General features: G+C 45.2%; 1 protein-coding gene across 1 annotated transcript; it reads left to right on the plus strand.

Annotated features, from left to right (window-relative positions):
• Window positions 1–872: 872 nt before the first annotated feature.
• Window positions 873–3,971, plus strand: LOC311173698 (spermatogenesis-associated protein 31D1-like; the record flags this gene model as incomplete). The annotated part of the gene is made up of 1 exon (XM_084237789.1): window positions 873–3,971. The coding sequence occupies one exon, from the start codon at window positions 873–875 to the stop codon at window positions 3,969–3,971; it is 3,099 nt and encodes a 1,032-aa protein (XP_084093915.1).
• Window positions 3,972–19,951: the final 15,980 nt, after the last annotated feature.

Raw genomic sequence — 19,951 nt, forward strand, 5'->3', positions numbered from 1 at the left:
CACCTTCTTCTTGTTTCCCAGGTTGGAGCTATTGCCAGAGTGACACAGAAGAGAAGAGGAAGCTGACTGCTATTGTGGAAAGGTGACTTGTCCTTGCCCTGACCTCACTGTAGCATGACCTAGGCCACTGTAGCATGACCTAGGGATTTAGTGTTACCCGCTGTAGTCATGGGAGGGGTAGCCACGGGAAGGAGGGTATTGTGAGGTCACAGAGCGGGGCAATGTGAAGAAGCAGAGTTAGATGTCCCATCCCTGCCAGGCCAACGGGTCATCCTTTTATGGTTCTGGCCCTGGCTGCAATTTGAACACCCCGTGTCTCCTGCAGTCCCCTGGGCCGGAAACATGCTACCACCCGCTTTCGCCAACTATTGTGTCCAGACCCCTTCTGTGAAGTGTGTAACAGAGCAACTGCTGAGATCAACCAACTGCTGTTCTCAGAAGCCCTGGAAGATGCTCCCTCTGTCTCTTCTTTGGCTTCCACAGCTCCCATGGCTGAGTCCTCCTTCACAATGTCCTCTGCCTTCCCAGCAGCTCCCGCTGGAGACCAAATACCAGTTTCTTTGCTTCAACCTTCCCCACCACCCCTCTCCACCCCTCTTCACTCACCTAATCCACTGACCTGTTCAGATGAGTTTCTTGCTCCCTCACCGGGATACAATCTGTCACCAGAGCCTTTTCCTTCACTGGGTCCTGAATACCCAGCAGGCCATTCTTCACCACAACACCGTGCTTTTTGCCCAGTCCCCCAATATCACAACCAGAGAGTGGACGCTGTGCTCCCAGCACACACCCCTTTGTCTCTAAATAACATCTTCTCAGGGGACCCCACCCTCTGTCAAGGTATCAAAGCCTTACCTAATTTGCCACAACCAATGAATCCTGATGATCCGTATGGTTATCATCATCCACCACCAACACTGTCTGTTTCATCACCTCAAGACACTACGGTAACTCGGACTCAATCTAAAGCAATTTCCGTCTCATTCAAGACGGTCCCAGAGAACACCACTTCTTGCAGCCCACCAGGGCTTTCTGTTTCAGACTGGTTAGCCTCTACCTGGGCACCACGTGGGGACTTCACTCACGAATGGCTTGCCCTTCCGTCTTTCGAGACCTCTGTGAACCTGCCATTTCTCAGTGCAGACGTCTTGGAACTCCTAGAGAGGCAAGTGCAAAAGCGGAGTGATTTCCTGATGTGGAAGGACAAGGAAAAGAATAGTTATTCCTTTCCAAAACCACAGGGACCAGGGTACCAACCGAAATCTTCAGGGGGAATGTTAGGGTCCCCTGCTGATAAGGATGACTCAGCAGTCTCCCCTCCCCAAGGGAGCCCCAAAGGCAAACCACAGGAGCTGCAGATGCATGAACTGCCCCCACATCTTAAATCTTTGGGGGACCATTTACAGCAAAAACGCATCCAGTTCTTCTGGGGTCTCCCATCCCTACACAGCGAGTCCTTGCGCTCTGCCGTCTCTCTCGCGGGGGGCGCTCCCCCTGTCTCTTTTTTCAATAGAATATCAAATGCCTCCACCAATCAAGAAGCCCCAGAGCTTCCCCAGCCCCTCGCTCTGTCCTCACCCGAAATCCAGACTCCAACGTTGCCTCAAACTCCGCCACAGTCCCCGTCCATGCCACAATCCCAGCCGCCAGCCGACCTGCCTTGCCCAATCCCAGCCCAACCATCTGGCCCTTCACACCAAATTAAGATCTGTGGCGTGTTTTTCAATAGACCCGAGAATGACCCAGATTGTCTCCAACCTGCTGATACTGAATTCCTGGAATGGCATGTGTTGCAGAAGCAACTAGCAGATGTGTGGGGTTTACCCGCTGTTGTCCAAAGTTCTTACAAAGACTTTAGCGCTTCACCTCCCGATTTTCCTCAACGCCGGCACTCTCTTGTCTCTAAATCCATCTCCATCCTTCCGGGAGATTTCCCCATTAGTGATAAACTGCGGAGAAAACTAGAACATCACCTTCGAAAGAGGCTTATCCAACACTGTTGTGGCTTGCCCCAAAGGATCGTACATTCCATGTCATTACAGATGCCTCCAGAATGGCTGTCAGAGGCAAATGAATTGGGGGGCTACAGTGCACCTTCGGGAAGCACTGTGCTTCAGGGGCGGAGTTGCAAAACTCTAAATGTTGGACTGAGCCAATCGGGAAGTGTCCGTGAGAGGAAGAGCTCGGTAATGTCTCAGTGTAAGAAGGATGCAGGGAGGTATGAGGGACATAGCCCAGAAAAAGTCTCTGCGAAACTGCACAACCAAGTAGGGCAGGACGATTTGTGTTCATCGGTGTGTCAGGACTACTCCCTCAACACCTCCCAGCAGCTCTCCTTCATGAAGTCCAGCGCGCAGAATTTGCTGGAAGACCATATGAAGAGGTTTCGTCTGGGGATGCGATTGGGACCTCCCTCTAGAGTCCGTCAATCCTTAGACATCTTCAAAGAGGCAGAAACCTCTTCCCTTCCCAACCATCCCTCCTCAACCAACATGACTACTCAGGAGGACTCCAAATCAGGGGGCTTCACGTCCATTAGAAGAAAATCGAATGGGGAAGAGAAGGTGGGGCTAACAGGTGTAGGTCCTGTGCGAGCTCACCCTGTCCCTGCTACCTCACACCCGGGCAGGGACAGAGAAGGGAGCGTGAGAGAACCAATCCCTGCCGTCACCCAGGAGCCAGCAGAGGGTGCGCAGAGGATGAAGGGTGGCAGACCCAGTCTTCTGTCTGTCAAACACAGTCTCCCGGGCAAGTCAAGGCAGACTCAGTGTCCCCGAGGCACGAGGTGCCCCCCCATGCCGCCTGCAAGGCAGGCTGTGGCCACACACGAGCCAGAGGCTGACAGAATGAGTTTCGGTAGTAGGGCAGAAATGCTGCAGGGCAAAGAGAGGCGCCAGAACTTAGAGATGCTTTCCAAAGCCGCTATGTCCAGGGAGATATTCAGGGCTGAGGAACTTGATGCTCCTCGATCAAAATCTAGTGACATTTTGATAACGAGCAAGCCAGGGAGCCCTCCACCAGCACCGCTTTCTTCGGATAACTTGACCGTCAAGTCCTCACTGACTCATGCTCAGGGCATCTCCATTGGGGACATGGAGGCCTCCCAGGTGCTGCAGGCCCACTTGGTGGACAGTGGGTTCAGCCCGAGGCGGCGGCTGGGGAATGGGATTTGTCAGCATGTGTTCAAGAGGTGGCAGGATAAGAATTTCCCTCCAGCTGCCAAGAGAGTGAGTCTTCGGGGGACCAACACAGATGAGCTGGGTGGAGGGGACGCCAGGCCGGGGACACCCCAACCCAGAAGGCACAGCGTTCCCACTCGGAACATGGCATTACATGAGGCACACTGGAGGCAGACTGCCCAGGTTTTCAGCAAAGAGGGGCAACCTCCTGCTGAGAACATATTCAGGCAAAAAGTGAAGCACTTTTTGCAATGGATTCGTCCTGGGAAAAGGGAAGAAAATTCCCAGGAGAAGGGCAGCTCCATATCAAGCTGTCCGCTTAAAAGTGGAGCTTCCTTTACTGGGATGTCGGGAGCTCAGAACATCAAGACAGGCACTGGAAAGTCCCAGGAGAGGCTGGGCTATCATGAGACCGTTCATTCACCAGTGATGTGTGGGAGAACGCATCAGAACCCAAAAGTGCAGACCTGCACTGAGCCTATTCAGCGACATCCTCTTAACTATAGGGGTCCCTGCCGTAAAGTGACACACGCCAAGTTCTGCCCCCACGCTGCTGTCATTGCTGGCCAGACTCATCCTACAAATATTCGATGGGTCAGAGACATGGGCGGACATCCACAGAAAGCTGTGGCACTTGGGGAACAGCTATTGTGTCGGAAGCGTCCCCCACCCCCACATGGTATCTGTATACCATCTAAATGCCAACTGCAGGCCTCACGTGGGCCACGCTTCTCCAACGTCTCTCACCACTGTGGAAGGGACGGTGATCAGAGAGCTGTGTCAACTACATAAACAGAAAATTCTTCTGAAATTTTCCAGCGAGGAAAATTTTGTACCCAAAATAATTATTGTTTATCAGATTGATTATCCCCAATAAATTCTTCTTTAGTAGCAAAGTCTTATGTTTCTGGGACTTGGGTTTTGGGTAAATCGGGGCTGTGCTGAAAGCAAGGAGTTAGTTCAGTTCTCACAAATGGCCTCCTTTGGTTTCTCAATGATGACCACTCCCTTGGAACCCTGGCTGAGAAATTAGAATGTGTTTCAGCCCCAACCTCACTCTCCACCTAAGTCTGAGGACATGTGCTCTGCATAGCCCTGATGCAAGTACATAGCATCCCACACCTTCTCCTTCATTGTATGCTCTCTAGTGTTTAGGGATTGTGGAAGAGCGGTCTTCCAGATGCAGAGACCTAACAACAAGTGTGTTTGCAAGCAAATCCACAGGAAAGAAGAAAGAACACCTTAATTATGTTTACAGTCAGTGACCAGAGGTTCCCACGGGTGGTGGGTGAATGCTGAAAGTGGGAGTGTTTGCAGGTGGATGTTTCTAGTGTGGACCAAGGACCTGGATCAGGAGGGCGCATTTTGTTGAACTAGCTGGGGTAGGATCTAGAAACAGTGCAGATGCTGTTTGAGAAGGCTCATGTTCAGCACCGTTAAACCTGCCACTGAGGCTTCTCTGTGGAGAAGGGACCTTGAAGTAGTCGTTTTCTCCCCCTGGTATTTCTTCAGCCTGCCAGGAGTCATGACATTTTATGCCACGTGCAAGCATCATGTAAGTGTCAGTGGGCTGTTGACAAGTCAGCCCCTTTCCCTCCCAGGGTGAACTGAAAATGAAAGCTAAAAAAAAGATGCTTTAAATGAAGAGGGTAGTAAGAAAAAGAGGGCAAAACAGGATTCTGCTGGTGAAACAGGTTTATGCCTCAATATACCCCATCATCACCATGTCATGATCCGTCCTGCTTCCACTACTCAGTGTGATCCAGGCACCACCTGAGTGGGTCTGGGCCGGGTACCGTGCAGCATCCTGATGACTTTTGGTCATAGAGTTCAGGGTTCTTTCGGTACTAATGCAGTTGTATCTGTAGGGATGTCATCAGCCATGACAACCTCTTCTTTGGGAAGGGCATCTACCCAAACTTGATGACAAGATCCCACTGTTAGTGTGTAGAGTTCACCTATGAGGATGGAGGTAGCACCTTCAATGCACATGTCCCTGCGGGAGTCATGGTAGATCTCGCTCACCACACTTTCAATTCATGAGCCAGCGGTGAGTCTAAGACTTTGCGCCAGAGCTACATTTTCTCTTGGGGACTAACCAAAGACCTCCAGACAATGCTCTTTGGGTCACACTGCACATACACAGACTTACAAGGGTTGGCATACACCTCTTCTGTTTGACTCAACTTACAAGTGGGTTTTGGAGGCCAGGCGTTCCACAAGGAATTATCTCATGTGTAGTAAAATGGGAACACAAGCAATGGAACTCATTTCAGTGTCTCTAGTGTATTCTCTTTGGTGCCACTCAACACCTCCTTCACTTCCCTCACACTTATCTCATTTGCTCAAAGATGTGCCGGAGCACCATTCACAGAGAAACCATGGGAGGGCTTTTAGTCACTTTTTCATCAACAAACTTTCCAAAACACATTCCTATTCCACTTTTCTTCTGTTACATATAATGGTTTCCACCCATCAGCAAAGGAGTTATATATAGTTTCTGCAATTTCCTTGTTGAGACACAGCTACACTCTAATCTTGATGGACACAGGCCACCCTTGACAGGTTATTTTTTTGTGCTTCCCTCTCCTTATGAGGCACTTGATCTCTTTTATTTTTTTAATTTTCAGTTTCCATCACAGTAATGTTTAAACATAACACAAGATACACGGAACACAATAACTCCCCAAGTATCCTTTGCACAACTTCCAGGATTATGAACCAGTAAGTGTGACACATCACATCTTTTATACTATGCTGAAGGTATGAACGTCAGTTTAAATATCTTAAAACTCAACTCTTACACATAAGTTCTTTGCCAACATAGAAGCTCCCCCACTTCTTTGATATTTTGCAATGAACGTATCCACAAACAGCATTGTTGGTGAAAAAGCACTGAGCCTTAGAAGGGTTGGCACACCCTTCTGCTCTTTGAGTCCACTAACTCATTTAAGTGATTTCTTCCCTCAACACCATTTGGAAAGTAATCTTACAGAGAAAACACACGCAGATCAAGCACTTGTTACTCTCCTTTCCAAAATGCCATCAGAGTAAAAGATTAAATAAAAAGGTACAAAAAATCATCATTCAGCAGAGAAATTAAAATCAAAACCACTATGAGATAGCGTGTCATACAAGGATGGCTAAACTAAAAAAATCAGATAATAACATTGGCGAGAAGGTAGAGAAATTGGAACCCTCACACTGCTGGCGGGAAGGGAAAATGGTGTAGTTGTTCTGGAAAGCAGTTTGGAAGTTCCTCAATATGTCAAACATAGACTTAGGCTATAACCCAGAAATTCTACTTGTAGGTATATACTCAAGGAATAGGAAAATATCTTTCCACACAGAAACTTGGAAATGAACTCTCCTAGCACTACTACTCACAATAGTAAAAAGTGGGAAACAATACAAACATTCATCTATTGAAGAATGGATAAATGAAATATACTGATTCCATAGAATCATTGTAACATGCTTGGCAATAAAAACTGCTAATATTGCTGTGATATGAATGAATATTCAAAACATGGTAAGTAGAGAATCCAGTGACAAATGACCACACACATCATTCTACTGGTGACATATCCAGAATATGGAAACCCAGAAAGACAGAGTAGATTAGCGGTTGCATGCAGTGGGGAGATGAGAAAAAAGAAGGGTGACAACTCGTTTACGGGGTTTCTTTCCGTTTTCACGAAAATGATTTAAAATTGACCATGGTGATGTTTATATGTGTCTGTGAATATACTAAAAGTTATGGAATTATATACTTTATGGATGAAACATATGGGATGTGCACTCTATTTCAATAAAACCATTTACAATCATTTAAAAAATTTAAGCCCTTGCTGACAAGAAGAGAGAAGCTACAACAATGATGTCATTACATTTTGGAAGATGGAAACCCATGAGGAGTGGTAATTAACCAGCAGAGATGGCAAACCAATTCAAACCACATAACCCCAGGAAATGAATGACTTCTTTTTTTGGAGACACCAGATAATTAGGATTTACATGCTGAAAACATGTTGAATTTTTTCTTTTTTACAGTGTGTATCATTAAATATTTTTAATGGGGGGGGCACTAGTTTTTTCCAGTACTTTCTGAAACCCTGTTGCAATGTCAGCATGCCTTATATGTACAAAAGGTCCCAAGTTTCTCACCTGAGACAGAACCTGAGACAGAACCTGAGACAACAGCTTTGGAGGTGGCACTGCACACCTCAGGGACCTGGGTAGGGAGGTGATGCGAGCTGTTGGTATTAATTGCAGAAATCTCAAAGGATAGGTAACATTCAGAACAATAATGTAAAGAACATATTTGACAAATGTGTTGAAAAGGGACATGGTTGGTAAACAATTACTCTTTATTCAGACTGACCAAATAATATCTAATCCATTTTTAAAAATCTCCCATTTCAGATGGTCTCACTCATAGCAGGAATTTAGAAAACCTAAATAAGGGACTTGGAAAAAGACTAATCAATACAAAGTAAAATTCAAAATCAACAAGCAACTATGGACTAGAGAAACACTGTGGGGGGGGGTGTAGGGGAGAGTTGAAGAAGGATTAGGGTCAAAATAAGGGGGGGGGATGCAATTGTATGGGGAATATAACCAAAATGAAAATGCATACATTGTACAAAAATGAAAAATGATGTAAGAATTATATAAAATATTAACAAAAGAAAAACCAACTCCCATTTCAGTTTATTCTCCTTCCCTACCATCCTTTTTTCCCTTTATCTTCTCCCAAATGCTTGAGAAATACATTTCATGAATTTTGTACATTATTCTTGAATATCTGTGTATTCCGTAATAAAAGTATCCATTTGGTACTCTCAGTAAAAAACCTTAATCTCTCTTTCATATTCCATGTTTGCCAATTTATTGAGGAATGAATGTCCTCTGTAATTTTTATTTCTTGTAAGTTTTCAAAGTGTTCCAAATGTTTCATTGTGGCCCTTTTCCTCAACCTCCATCATGCATCAGTCCATAATCACATCTACATTCATTGTCATGGGTCTTTGGTTTCCATTTGCCAGGATCAGTGTCTCTCCTTTCTTGTTAATGACCAGATGATTTTTTTTTTAAAAAGATACAATTTTATTTTTTTTAAGATTTATTTATTTTTATCCAAGAGCTGGGGTACAGGCCAGAGGCACAGTAGGGTGAGAGGACTCACCGGAGACAGAGCGGAGGCTGGAACAGGCAGACTGCCCAAAATACACTGCTGAGGGGAGCAGCCGGCATGACAGGAGAGGTTGGCCACGTGCAGGGGCAGGAATGGACACAGTGTAGGTTTTCTGATCCGGCAGACCGGGTAAAGGAGGAGTCCTGGAACCCTCAGTGGCTTTTGCAGGTGTTTTCTTTAGATGTATCAGGCATACGGCAGGCAGGGGTGCTGGGGGGCCGGGAGGCTGGCAGTCCTTCCAGCCCCCAGCAAATCCTCACTCTATCTGGGCTCTCTGGCCTTCTCTCTGCTTCTCTTCTTCTTCTCTCGGTTTCTGCTGGTGACCCCGCGACACTGCCCTGAGAAGCCCGGTCTTAGCCCCAGAGAATCCCATCTACCGATGCCCACACCCTACTCCAGGTGCCCGCCATCAGGCATGCATTGAGGACCTCAAGGATCCATCATCTATCCTGATGGTGGGAGGGCAAAAAGCCTAATACATTTACCTTACCCTACACCACGCCTTGTGGGAATCTCTCTGGCTGGCCAGGATTCGAACCCGAGCTGCAGACACTGCGGACAGCTTCACAGCGCTGTGCTCAACGTTCTGTGCTCAACCCACTGCCCCACCAGGGAGGCCCATGACCACATTGTAGGGGCAGGAATGGGCACAGGGCAGGTTTTCTAGGATCCCATGAAGAATGGGTAAAGGAGGAGTTCTGGAGCCCTCAGGGGTTTTGCAGGTCTTTTATTGGGCTTCACCAGGCATATGGCAGGCAGGGGTTCTGGGGGGCCAGGAGGCTGGCAGGCCTTCCAGCCCCCAGCAGGTCTTCACTCTGGGCTCTCCGGCCTTCTCTCAGCTACTGCTTCTCTTGCTTCTCTCTCGGCTTCTCTTTTGGCTTCTACTGGCATCCCCGTGGCGCTGCCTGTTGTGGCAGGAATGACCACTGAGCAGGTTTTCTAGGATCCAGCAGACTGGGTAAAGGAGGAGTCAGAGTCCTCAGTGGTTTTTTGCAGGTCTTTTATTGGAATCACCAGGTACACAGCAGGCAGGGGTGCTTGGGGGCCGGGAGGCTGCAGGCCTCCCAGCCCCTAGCAAGTCTTCACTCTGTCTGGGCTCTCCGGCCTTCTCTGCTTCTCTCTCGGCTTCTGTTTGTTCTCGGATTCTTGGCTTCTGCTGGCGTCCCCGTGACGCCGCCCTTAAAAGCCCAGTCTTGGCCCAGGTGAATCCGATCTACCTATGCCCACCCCCTACTCCAGGTGCCCACCATCAGGCATGCATTCAGGACCTCAATGATCCATCATCTATCCTGATGGCGGGAGGGCAGAAAATCCTGACACTTTTTTCCTTAACTTACAGTCCACCCTCTCAGGGTTTTCTGCCATCCAGTCTTCATATATACAATTTTCTTAGCAAACATAGCAATGCAGCCATGGCCCACAAAAGCAAATACATCACAATATAACAACAAAATACAACAGAACACAAATAAGTCCAGGCAGGGCCCCAACCTAGTGCAAAAGACAATTACTGGTACCAGCAGATGAGCCACCACATCTGCTGTCGAAGGCACTGCTCATACGAGGGAGGGGAACTACTCACGGCATCTACTGCCGTCAGGCTTCCTGGCCTTCTCTGGCTGTAGTCTCGGCTACAAGCCACACACCGCATCCACCCCCAGGATGCACTAGCTCTCTGAATGACGATTCTATTCTGTTGGGGGTAATCGCCAACCCTCAGGGTTTCTGTCTGCTGTCGCTCCAACAATCAGCTTTCATAGCCACCAATGCGACTCGCAGACCCCTGCACTCAGGCCAACCCACTGCACAAGCACCTGGGCCGGGGATCCAAACTTTACATTCGGCTTGGGCTCCACCCCAAGCCACGTTCCCCACCCATCCCCCAAGGACGGGTTCCTCAGCTCCTCACCCTCACTCGACAAGGAGCAGGGCATCACCCACAGGTGATTTTATGAGACTCACAGGTCTTCAGCATACTTAGGCTGCTTAACAGCCGCTCAAGGCTTCCCAAACTTAGCATCAGCACCAGCTTTTGCCTTCTCAGTTGGCTTTTCTCCTCTGCCTGGCTGCTGGGCATACACAGGCTGCTTTTGGCCATCCCAACGGCCACCCTCAGATTCTTAAAAAGAAAACATAACCTGCCAAAGTCCTCTGCCTTCTGGACGGATTGTCAGTCCAAGTTCATCAGTCTGAGTCCATCATCCAAGTCCATTAGGCCAAGTTCATTGGCTTCTCCCTGAATCAGCACTGGCGAGCTCCGAGTCATGGTCCTCTCTTCGCCGATGATTCTGGATGCCTCAGGGGTCATTGGCTGGTCTTCTCGGGCCGCTCCTCCACACAAGGTCTCATCCTGCAGCTCCTGGGCCTCGTCAACTCCTGTGCCACCATGATGCTCCAGCGTCGTCACAGGGAAGCAGTGTTATTACTTAGTCCCTCCAGGTCTTCGGAGGGCTCCATACCCGTCTGCATGGATCATCTTGCCGACTTACGCCAATTACAAAGGCAGGACAGGGCACTCAGCAGGTTTTCTAGGATCCACCAGATCGGGTAAAGGAGGAGTCAGAGTTCTTAGTGGTTTTTTGCAGGTCTTTTATTGGAATTACCAGGTACACAACAGGCAGGGGTGCTGGGTGGCGGGGAGGCTGGCAGGCCTCCCAGCCCCTACCAAGTCTTCACTCTATCTGGGCTCTCCGTCCTTCTCTGCTTCTCTTGGGCTTCTGTTTATTCTCGGCTTCTTGGCTTCTGCTGGCGTCCCCGTGACGCTGCCCTTAGAAGCCCACTCTCACCCCAGGTGAATCCCATCTACCTATGCCCACACCTTATTTCAGGTGCCCGCCATCAGGCATGACATCAGCACCGCAAGTCTCCATCATCTATCCTGATGGCGGGACGGCAGAAAAGCCTGTCATTTATCCTTACCCCACACGCATGATTTTTAAAGAATATATTTGATGTACCATTTTTATAAGACCTTTCTCACTTGTTCCTCTTTTGGTGGCATTTATCTTGTTCAAACTTTAAAGAAAATTTTTATTGTTCTAAGTTCCACTAATGTAGGAACAGTCAGGACCAATGTGGTCTAAAAAAAAAAAAATAATAAGAGAACACACTAGACATGCAAACTTATGTGGGAAAGATTTTTCTGAACAGATTCCTCTTTTCCTCCTTCGATCAAGGTGGGGAATGAAAGAAGGCCTGTGCTTGACATGTAGCTTTCTTCTGGTAGAGTCTGGTAAAGCTGTGGCCTCAAAGGGCAGCGCAGAAAGAATCTATCATTACTGACAAGCCCTCCCAAGTGGAAGGGAAATGATTAGATGGCTGTGGCCAAGACTGATTTGTCAGACTCAGGCTGAGAATACAGGGAAGCAAACAAAGAAAATGACAGACAGCAGGTGATAGTCTAAATACAAAGTTGCAAGACTTACAACCATAAAATGATGACCACGCATGGGAGGATGAAATCGATCCATTTATACCATTATCATGTAGTGTTTTAAAAACTACAAAGGGCCTCCCTGATGGTGCAAGGGATTAAGATGCAACCTATGACGCTCTCCCCAGTCAAGGCAGCACAAGTTCAATCCCCGGGCAAGGGGCTACTCACATGGTACAGCAAATCTCTCCTGACTCTGCTGCTCCCCTCAGCAGTGTATTTCAGTCAATCGGCCTGTTCATTTCTACACTCTGTCTCTGGTGGATCAACCTCCCCTCCCTGCCCGCCAGCCACCTCTGGCCTGTAGGCAAGTTCCTGTATGCGTAAATAAATAAATCTTTTTTAAAAAACCCATAGAGATCTTAGAACTTGGAGGAAAAGGCACAGCGTACATGGGAAAATAGAAAACATTTTATGAAAGGTGCAACTAGACATGTGACTCAAAAAAAAGAAAAACCATTCCTGCACAGATTGCTTTCTAGACTTGTGCTCAATAGAAGTTATGCTAAAGGGAAGCCTGCCCCCAAAATCAGAAGAGTTTGGTCTGCAAGTACAAAACAGCACAACTGAATTTTATGTTGGTAAAATAAAGACTTAATAATTATCAAGAGAGGGAGGGGAATTGGTTGAGAAAAGAAAGAGGGAGCAGCAGGGTGAGACACTGTGTGGCTGGAAGGGAGGAGAATGAGAAAACTTAGGGGCCGAATAGCCCTAAAGGGATTTTAGCAAAAGAATATTGCTAAAAGATTTTTAAATTTTTTATCATGATTTCAGGGGTATCCTATATCCTTACCTCCCTCACTGTATTCCTTTCTGATCACTGGTACTGCTCTCTCATCCTATCAATAATGGGTGAACAGGGATTCTCATGAGAAGAGATGAGGAGGACAGGGATGCTGTTCATTATAGTTCTGGTTTCATACAATTAAAAACACATGAAGGAAGTAGTAGTTTAGGACAGAATAGATCTTGGGGCTGTAAATCTTGGGCATATCAGACTTTTAAAGATTATGTGAGGTCAAGGGCCTCAGATAATATCTGAGTAACAGGGAATAAATAATTTGAAGAGATGAAGTTGAACTCTATACTTGGGATATTCTCTGTGTCGTTCATGAGGGCGTGAGTTTTGGGTTTCAGGACTTGTGTACAGGGAGAGGATGGGGTGAGTTCAGTGCTCCACGACATTTCTCTTTGTCTTCTGAAAAGTAATTATTCCATTATAGGGAGACAGACAGTGGCATTCTTAGTGTGATCCTGGGGTCCTTTAGTAGACTCTGTGCAGATATTTTGTATGGTAGGGTCTTGATACTTTAATGGAAAGAATAAACTCTTTCAGGCCTTCCAAAGTGAGAAAATCCTTTAAAAGTCCAGAAGAATGTGCATAAACTATATTTTCATCAGCTCCTTTACCATAAATATTTATGGGGTGGGTTTCTCTAGCATAATATAGTCAGAGATCTCCCTTGTTGCCTCCAAAATGCCGGGGAATGGATGTGTGTGGGGGAGTAGGACTTGAGGTTTGTGATAGAGAAAAATCTTCTCTTTGAGCTTCCTAGTGAAGAATAAATGTCATCGACTCCTGAGAGACCTTCTCTCCTTTAGGAAATATGTGATTTAGGCCAAGTTCCTTACTTCTTACCTTACCCTAATAGAATGGAGAACAGTTCATCTTCTCCCTTTACTTTACCCTAATAAAGCAGTATGGAACGTGCATCAGTGAAAAGGATCAGAGGTGTACGTTTCTTTTCTGACAAATAGCAGCATACTTTCATTTAGAAAATGTGGCTGATTCCAGAGTATCTGACGGGTGGGTTGTCACTGAGAAGTTGTGTATGAATACGTTCTGCTGTTGAGAAACTGGGTTTGTGCGGGCAGAATCTAGAGCATAGTTGGGTGCTGGGTGCAAAATCTGTGATGTGTGGTGTGTTACGTTTGTGAAAGGTACATTTTGAGTTCCACAGCAAGGTCTCCATGCTTGTGAAAATCTCTCAATGGGAATGAATGTGAAGAGATCTTCCTTGGGGAATATCTCCAGGATGTCTAGTTTGATGGCAATATTGCAAGGTCAGGTGATCACGTGGCCATCGCTTGTAGAGATTTTCAACAGAGTCACTCAGAACGTAGGGGAAAGGAATCAAAGAATAAGGAAACTATAATAGTGGAGTAAGTGGGAAAGGATGAAAATCAGAGGGCAAGAATGACACCATCATCCCTACTCATGACTCCACACTGGGCACTCACTCCATATCTCTACCTGACTTAGATCCTGCTGCTGTAGACTATTCAGGGCTTTGTGGAACACAGCAATATATCCCAGAATAAGAAAGTGTGAGAAAGTCTTGAGTGTGAAGATATCATGTACAGGAATTGGCCAAGGAGCTTGCTTCCCTCTTTGGGTCCTGTACTAAAGCCATGCTACACCTTACACCAATGGAACAGTAATTTAGGGTATATTCATAATCTACTGCTGTGGAATGAATACCTCAAAATTTAGTGTCTTAAAAGAAATATTTTTATCTCAGTTTTTGTGGGTCAGGAATCCAGGCAAAGCTTACCTGGGTTCTCAGCTTTAGGGTCTCTTACAAGGCTGTCAAGATGTCGGCTGGGTCTTGGGTCTCATCTGCAGTTTTGAATGGGGAAGGATCAAGGATCCACTTCTGTGATCACTCTTGTCGTTGTTGGAAGGGTTCATTTCCTCAAGACATGATGGACTGAGGCCCTCAAATCCTTGTTTTCTATTGGCCAGAGTGAGCTACAGACCAGAGTTCCATGTCCATGTCAGATGGGTCACTCCAATATGGCAGCTTGCTTCCGGAAAGCTGGGAGTCTGCTGGTAAGACAGAAGTTACAATCTTTAGTAATGGATAAATGGAATGACACCCATCTCCTTTCCCTTAGTTTAGAACTAAATCATGAGTTCGACCTACACTAAAGGTTATTTCCATGAGGTGGTGAATATTTGTAATAAAAGGTGGAGATTATTGAAACTTTGAAGTCTTCCTAACGCAAGGCTTTTTTTAGGTCCCTCCATTCAATACACAGGAGTAAAAGTAGAGTTAAGGTGACAAGCAGATCCTTGGGTTTACCCATATCCCTGTCTTCAAGTGAAAACTCTTTGGGGCTGCATGGAGGTGCAGCTGGTAAGAAAAAACATCAAAAAGTATGTAGCATCCAAAGGAGAGAAAAGTGGCATGGAGTTAAAGGCAGTGGGGAGTTACCAAGAATGGTAATGAGAAAGAACTCTGAGCCCCACCTGACTCCCCACTGCTAGTGGTCACATTTATTTGGAAGAAAAGCTCCCCACAAAATGACTGATCCTGGCTCCACAACAGACTCTTCACTCTCTCCGAAATCTAGACGACAGGCCTCAAGAAGCTCCTGTACAGACAACTGGACATAAAAAGGAAACAAATCTATGGATACAAAGGCTTAATTTCTGCTCTAGTTAATATATTTCATATAGATCATTCATCAATTCAAAGTTAATTCTCACAACTGGAATTTTGTAGTAAATCAGTCAACCACAGATAGAAAAAGCAGAACTAGGAAACCCACTTTCAGGAGGTTTTCCATATACCTGAGGACTTGTAACCAAGACAGATATGGTAGTATAAATGGGATAAGATACTGAGCCGGGGTCAGTATATTCAGAGCAAAATGATTCAGAGCTAATTCAGATACTGAATGTGCAACCTGAGAACTTCTAGAAAGTCAACTGTCGAAATCAGGTAGCAGCACCAGCCTAGACTTATCCCAAACATTTTTGTCCTCCTAGGAATATTTTCCTTTCTCCCAGAGTCCTGCTTTTCTATGAGAAAAACAGAACTGTCATGTAAAGCAGGAAAGTGTACTGATAAACAATTATTAGAATCATTAAGTTCATTTCCTGTAAAAACAAGTACCTTATGCTCAAAACCCATGGGTGATAGTGTCCGGTGCTCTGCAATTTTGTGGCAAGGGCCCACACATAGGATGTAATGGGAAAGGGCTACCTGAATGTATACAACTGCAAACTCACACTCTGATCCTAATGTCAGTCAGGCAAGAACTGACTGTTACCTCGATGCAGACTAGGTGAGTACACCCCAGATGCCACTGTCACACATTGTGGATTTCTCCACTGCCTAAGGGTATCAGATTTCATGAGGCAGTTTTCAAAGGGCTAATAATGAGATTTTTGGCCTAACCCACAATTGCAAAGAAGGGGCACAGGCAATGGTAAGTGGCTACTCTCTTTTGAGACTTTTCTTCTAGAACGTTATTGACCCTGAATCAAAGTAAAAATTAGGCTGCTAGTTTCCTGAGGTCAAAAGGACACATTTGGTCTTCATTGTCCCCTTAACTATCCCAGAAGACTTGGCTTCTTTTCCTTCTTTCACGTAGGTGAGATACAGGGAAAGAATTGATCACTGTAAGATTAGCAGGTGCTTCACTCTGGGAGGGGTTGGGGTAATAACAACGACAAGAATGGGTATTTTTTCCTCTGTGGAATTCTGGCCTTGCTTTAGGCAAACTTCATCTGAAGCAGTGTAAGTTATCAAGCTATACATTGCTGTTTCTACTCCCTGCCAATGGGGCTTCAGAAGGAATGAAAGGTAATTTTCCTCTTTTCTTTAATAGGATATTCTGGGCTTTTGGTACCATGGGGTTATTAATGGCTTTCACATGCCCTGAACCCCAAGAAATTGTGAGGTACAGTTCTACCCTGACTCCCAAGTGGGAGAATATTTAGCTGGATATTCCGAGGAAAGCAGAGAGTCGGGGCGATGATGAAGACGTTAGATTGAAAGAGGGAGAGTTGCTTAAGTGGAGGTCAGGGCCTCCACTGATCTGAGAAAGGATGTAAAGATGATTTTCTTAAGTAGTAGATGGTTTATATGTGTAAGCACCTGGGAGACAGCACAACTTCTTGAGGGATGAAATGATGTTTGCTCACATAACAAATATAGACCTCCATTATTTGGAGAGATTTAGGAAAACAGTATTTTCCTCACACGTGGCAAGAGGCTATGCAGTCACTGGTCTTTTAATGTGCCCAGTGGGCATAGGTAATGAACAACCCATGATGTCCAGCCATAATGGACTCAGTAACAGAGGCACTTTCTCTCTGTCTGCATATTTGGTTGGCGTTGAAGACTGAACTAAATAGAAAAAGGCGCCCAGTAGTGGCTATTATTGGCTATCTCTTTAACCTTTCAAAATGGGGGTTCTGAGCCTCTTTTAATCTTCCCAATGCTTTCCACTCACTAGGTTTCTTTATTTCTCTTATAGAAGGGTGACGTGAACAACAGAGAAGGTTATAGATAGATTTAGTGTCCTTGCATGGCTTCTGGGTTCTGTGTCCATCGTTTCTGTGGCAAGAGGTGACACCAACTCCCAAGATGAGATTCTGCGCGGTTTCTGGAAGCCCGAGCCTCTCTCCCTGCCCTGATGCTGTCCTCCGTTGTCTGCCATTTCCATCCCAGGTTGGGGTCCTGGCTGTTCACAGCCTCTCCTCGCTGTCCCCCATCCTGCCAAGCCTGGCTGCAGCCTCCGAAGACACTCTGCGAGACCTTGGGTCTGGACCGTGTCTGCTGTGCTGGTACTTGAGCCCCCTCTGCCGTGGGCAGCCCACCCAATTCCAGAGGTGATCATAGGAATCAACAGAGTAACAATATTGAGGCCTGTGAAGGCTTCGCCTTGTGTTGGCTGTGTGGCCAATGGCTTGCATTGCAGCACATCTCGTCTATTCTATGTAGAGATGCTGGTATTTACTAATATGGTGACTGTGAGGATCGGAGTGAACAAGTCTGGAGGCTGTAGCCGCCACTGCAGTTACTGCGTGGGGCCCTGCCAGTGCCTAGACAAGTCAAAGTGCAAGTCGTGCACTAAATCATAGAGTCCTCATCTTTGATTTAATACCGACCCTGTGCTGGCTGTTTTCAGAAGCACCAATATTAGCTTTAACTTCCAGTGGATCTGGCAGTGAGTCTAGTAAGAACTGTTGGTGGAAACCGCAGGAGAAGGCCAATAAAGGCACTGGCATTGGTGGATTGCGGGAAGGGGCAGAGCTGTTTTTCATGCTCTGAATTTCCAGGACAGCAGGATGTGAGGTTTACTAGAGATCTGTCTGTAGGCATTTTTGTCTTATTTGTGCTAAGTTTGGTTTATGACATTATATAGATATACAGACATATCCCAACATCTATATATACTACATTGTGTTCATCACCAAAAGTGATTTCCATGTCTCACTTACTGGATCCCTTACCCCTTCATTGTGGCAGCTGCTAATTTGTTGCATACTCTTATATTTTGTTTTCTTTATCAACTAGATATGAGTGACGTCATATACTATTTGTCTTTATTGATGACTCATTTCAATTAGCTCAATACCATCCGGTTCTATTGAAGTTATTGTCAATGGCAGAATTTCATAATTTCCCCCAATACCTGAGTAGTATTTCATTGGGTATAGTTACCACGCATTTATCCACTCTTCTGGGCAGGATGTTTCCAACTCTTGGTTATTGTGCACTGTTGTGTGAATATGGGCTTCATATTTCTTTGGATTAGTGTTTTCCTACTTTGCAAAAATACCCAGAAGTGGGACAGCTGGATCATAGGACATTTCTATCCTTAATATTTTGAGGGTTCTTCATACTGTTCCATATTGGCAGCAGCAAAGAGCATTCCTGCCAACAGTGTATAGGGGTCCTTTTCTTCTCATCCTCACTAACACTTGTATGATGTCATTTGGATATAGCCGTTCTCAGCAAGATGTCACTGTGTGAAGGAGCACAATATGACATCATTGTTTGGATTTGCGTTTTCCTAACACTAAGAGATGGTGAACATGTTTTCATGGTATGTGACCTGTTGGCCATCTTTTTGTCTTTTTGGTTGAAGTGTCTATTCATATCCTCTCGTCATTTTTAAAAATTGGGTTGGCCTTTGTTGTTGTTGATTTTTGTGTGTTCTTCTGTATTTTGGATATTAAACTCTTCTCAGATCGACATTTTACAGGTATCTTTTCCCATTCAGTAGTTTGTTTTTGTTTTAATAATGGTTTCTTTTGCTGTATAGAAACTTCTTAATTTGATAAAACTCTGTTGTTTATCTTTATTTCCCTGTCTGTTGGAGACACAGCCACAAAGCCATCACTAAAAAACAACTTTTAGATTTTTATCTCTTAGGTTTTCTTCTATTATTTTATGGTTTCAGATCTTAAGTGTGTTAGTCTTTAATCCATTTGAAGTAGCTTTTGTAAATAGCGCTGCTATAAACATAGGGATGCAGGTGCCCTTTGGAATTAATGTTTTTGTGTCTTTGGGTAAACACCTGGGAGTGGAATTGCGGGATCATATGGAAGTAGGTCAATGGAAGCAACCCAAATGCCCAAAAATAGATGACTGGATCAACATGGTACATATACACCATGGAATATTACTCAGCAATCAAAAAAGATAAACACGTGCAGTTTGTAGCAACATGGATGGAGCTAGACGGGATCATGCTCAGCGAAATAAGTCAGAAAGAAAAAGAAAAACACCGGATGGTCTCACTCATAGCAGGAATTTAGAAAACCTCAATAAGGGACCAGCAAAAAGACAAATTAATACAAAGTAAAAATCAAAATCAACAAGCACTACAAACTAGGACATACCATGGGAGGGGGGGGCCCAGGGGAGAGGAAAGACTTGGGTCAATATAAGGGGGGGTGCAATTGTATGGGGAATATAACCAAAATGATAATGCATACATTATGCAAAAATGAAAAATGATATAAGAATTATATAAAATAAATCATTAATTAAAAAAATAAAGTGCTTTTGCGCATGGTATGCAGCAATGTTCTTGTTTTATTCTTTTGCATATAATACTCTAGCCTCTCTACATAATATACTGAAGAGACTTGCCTTACTCTAATTTATGCACTTAGTTTTTTTGACATAAATTTGTTGTCCCTATATGTGTATGGGTATTTCTGGTCCTCATTTCTTTTTCATTAATGGGTGTGTCTACTTTTATTCTAATGCCTTGCTATTTTGAGTATAATACCTTGCTGATGTAAGCTGAAATTGGAGAGTATGATTACTCCATTTTTGTTTTTTAGGGTTTTTTTTTTGTTTGTTTAGGAATATTTTACTTATTTGGTTTCTT

The sequence above is a fragment of the Talpa europaea genome (assembly GCF_964194135.1).
Source record: "Talpa europaea genome assembly, chromosome: 7".
In the NCBI taxonomy this organism is placed as follows: domain Eukaryota; kingdom Metazoa; phylum Chordata; class Mammalia; order Eulipotyphla; family Talpidae; genus Talpa; species Talpa europaea.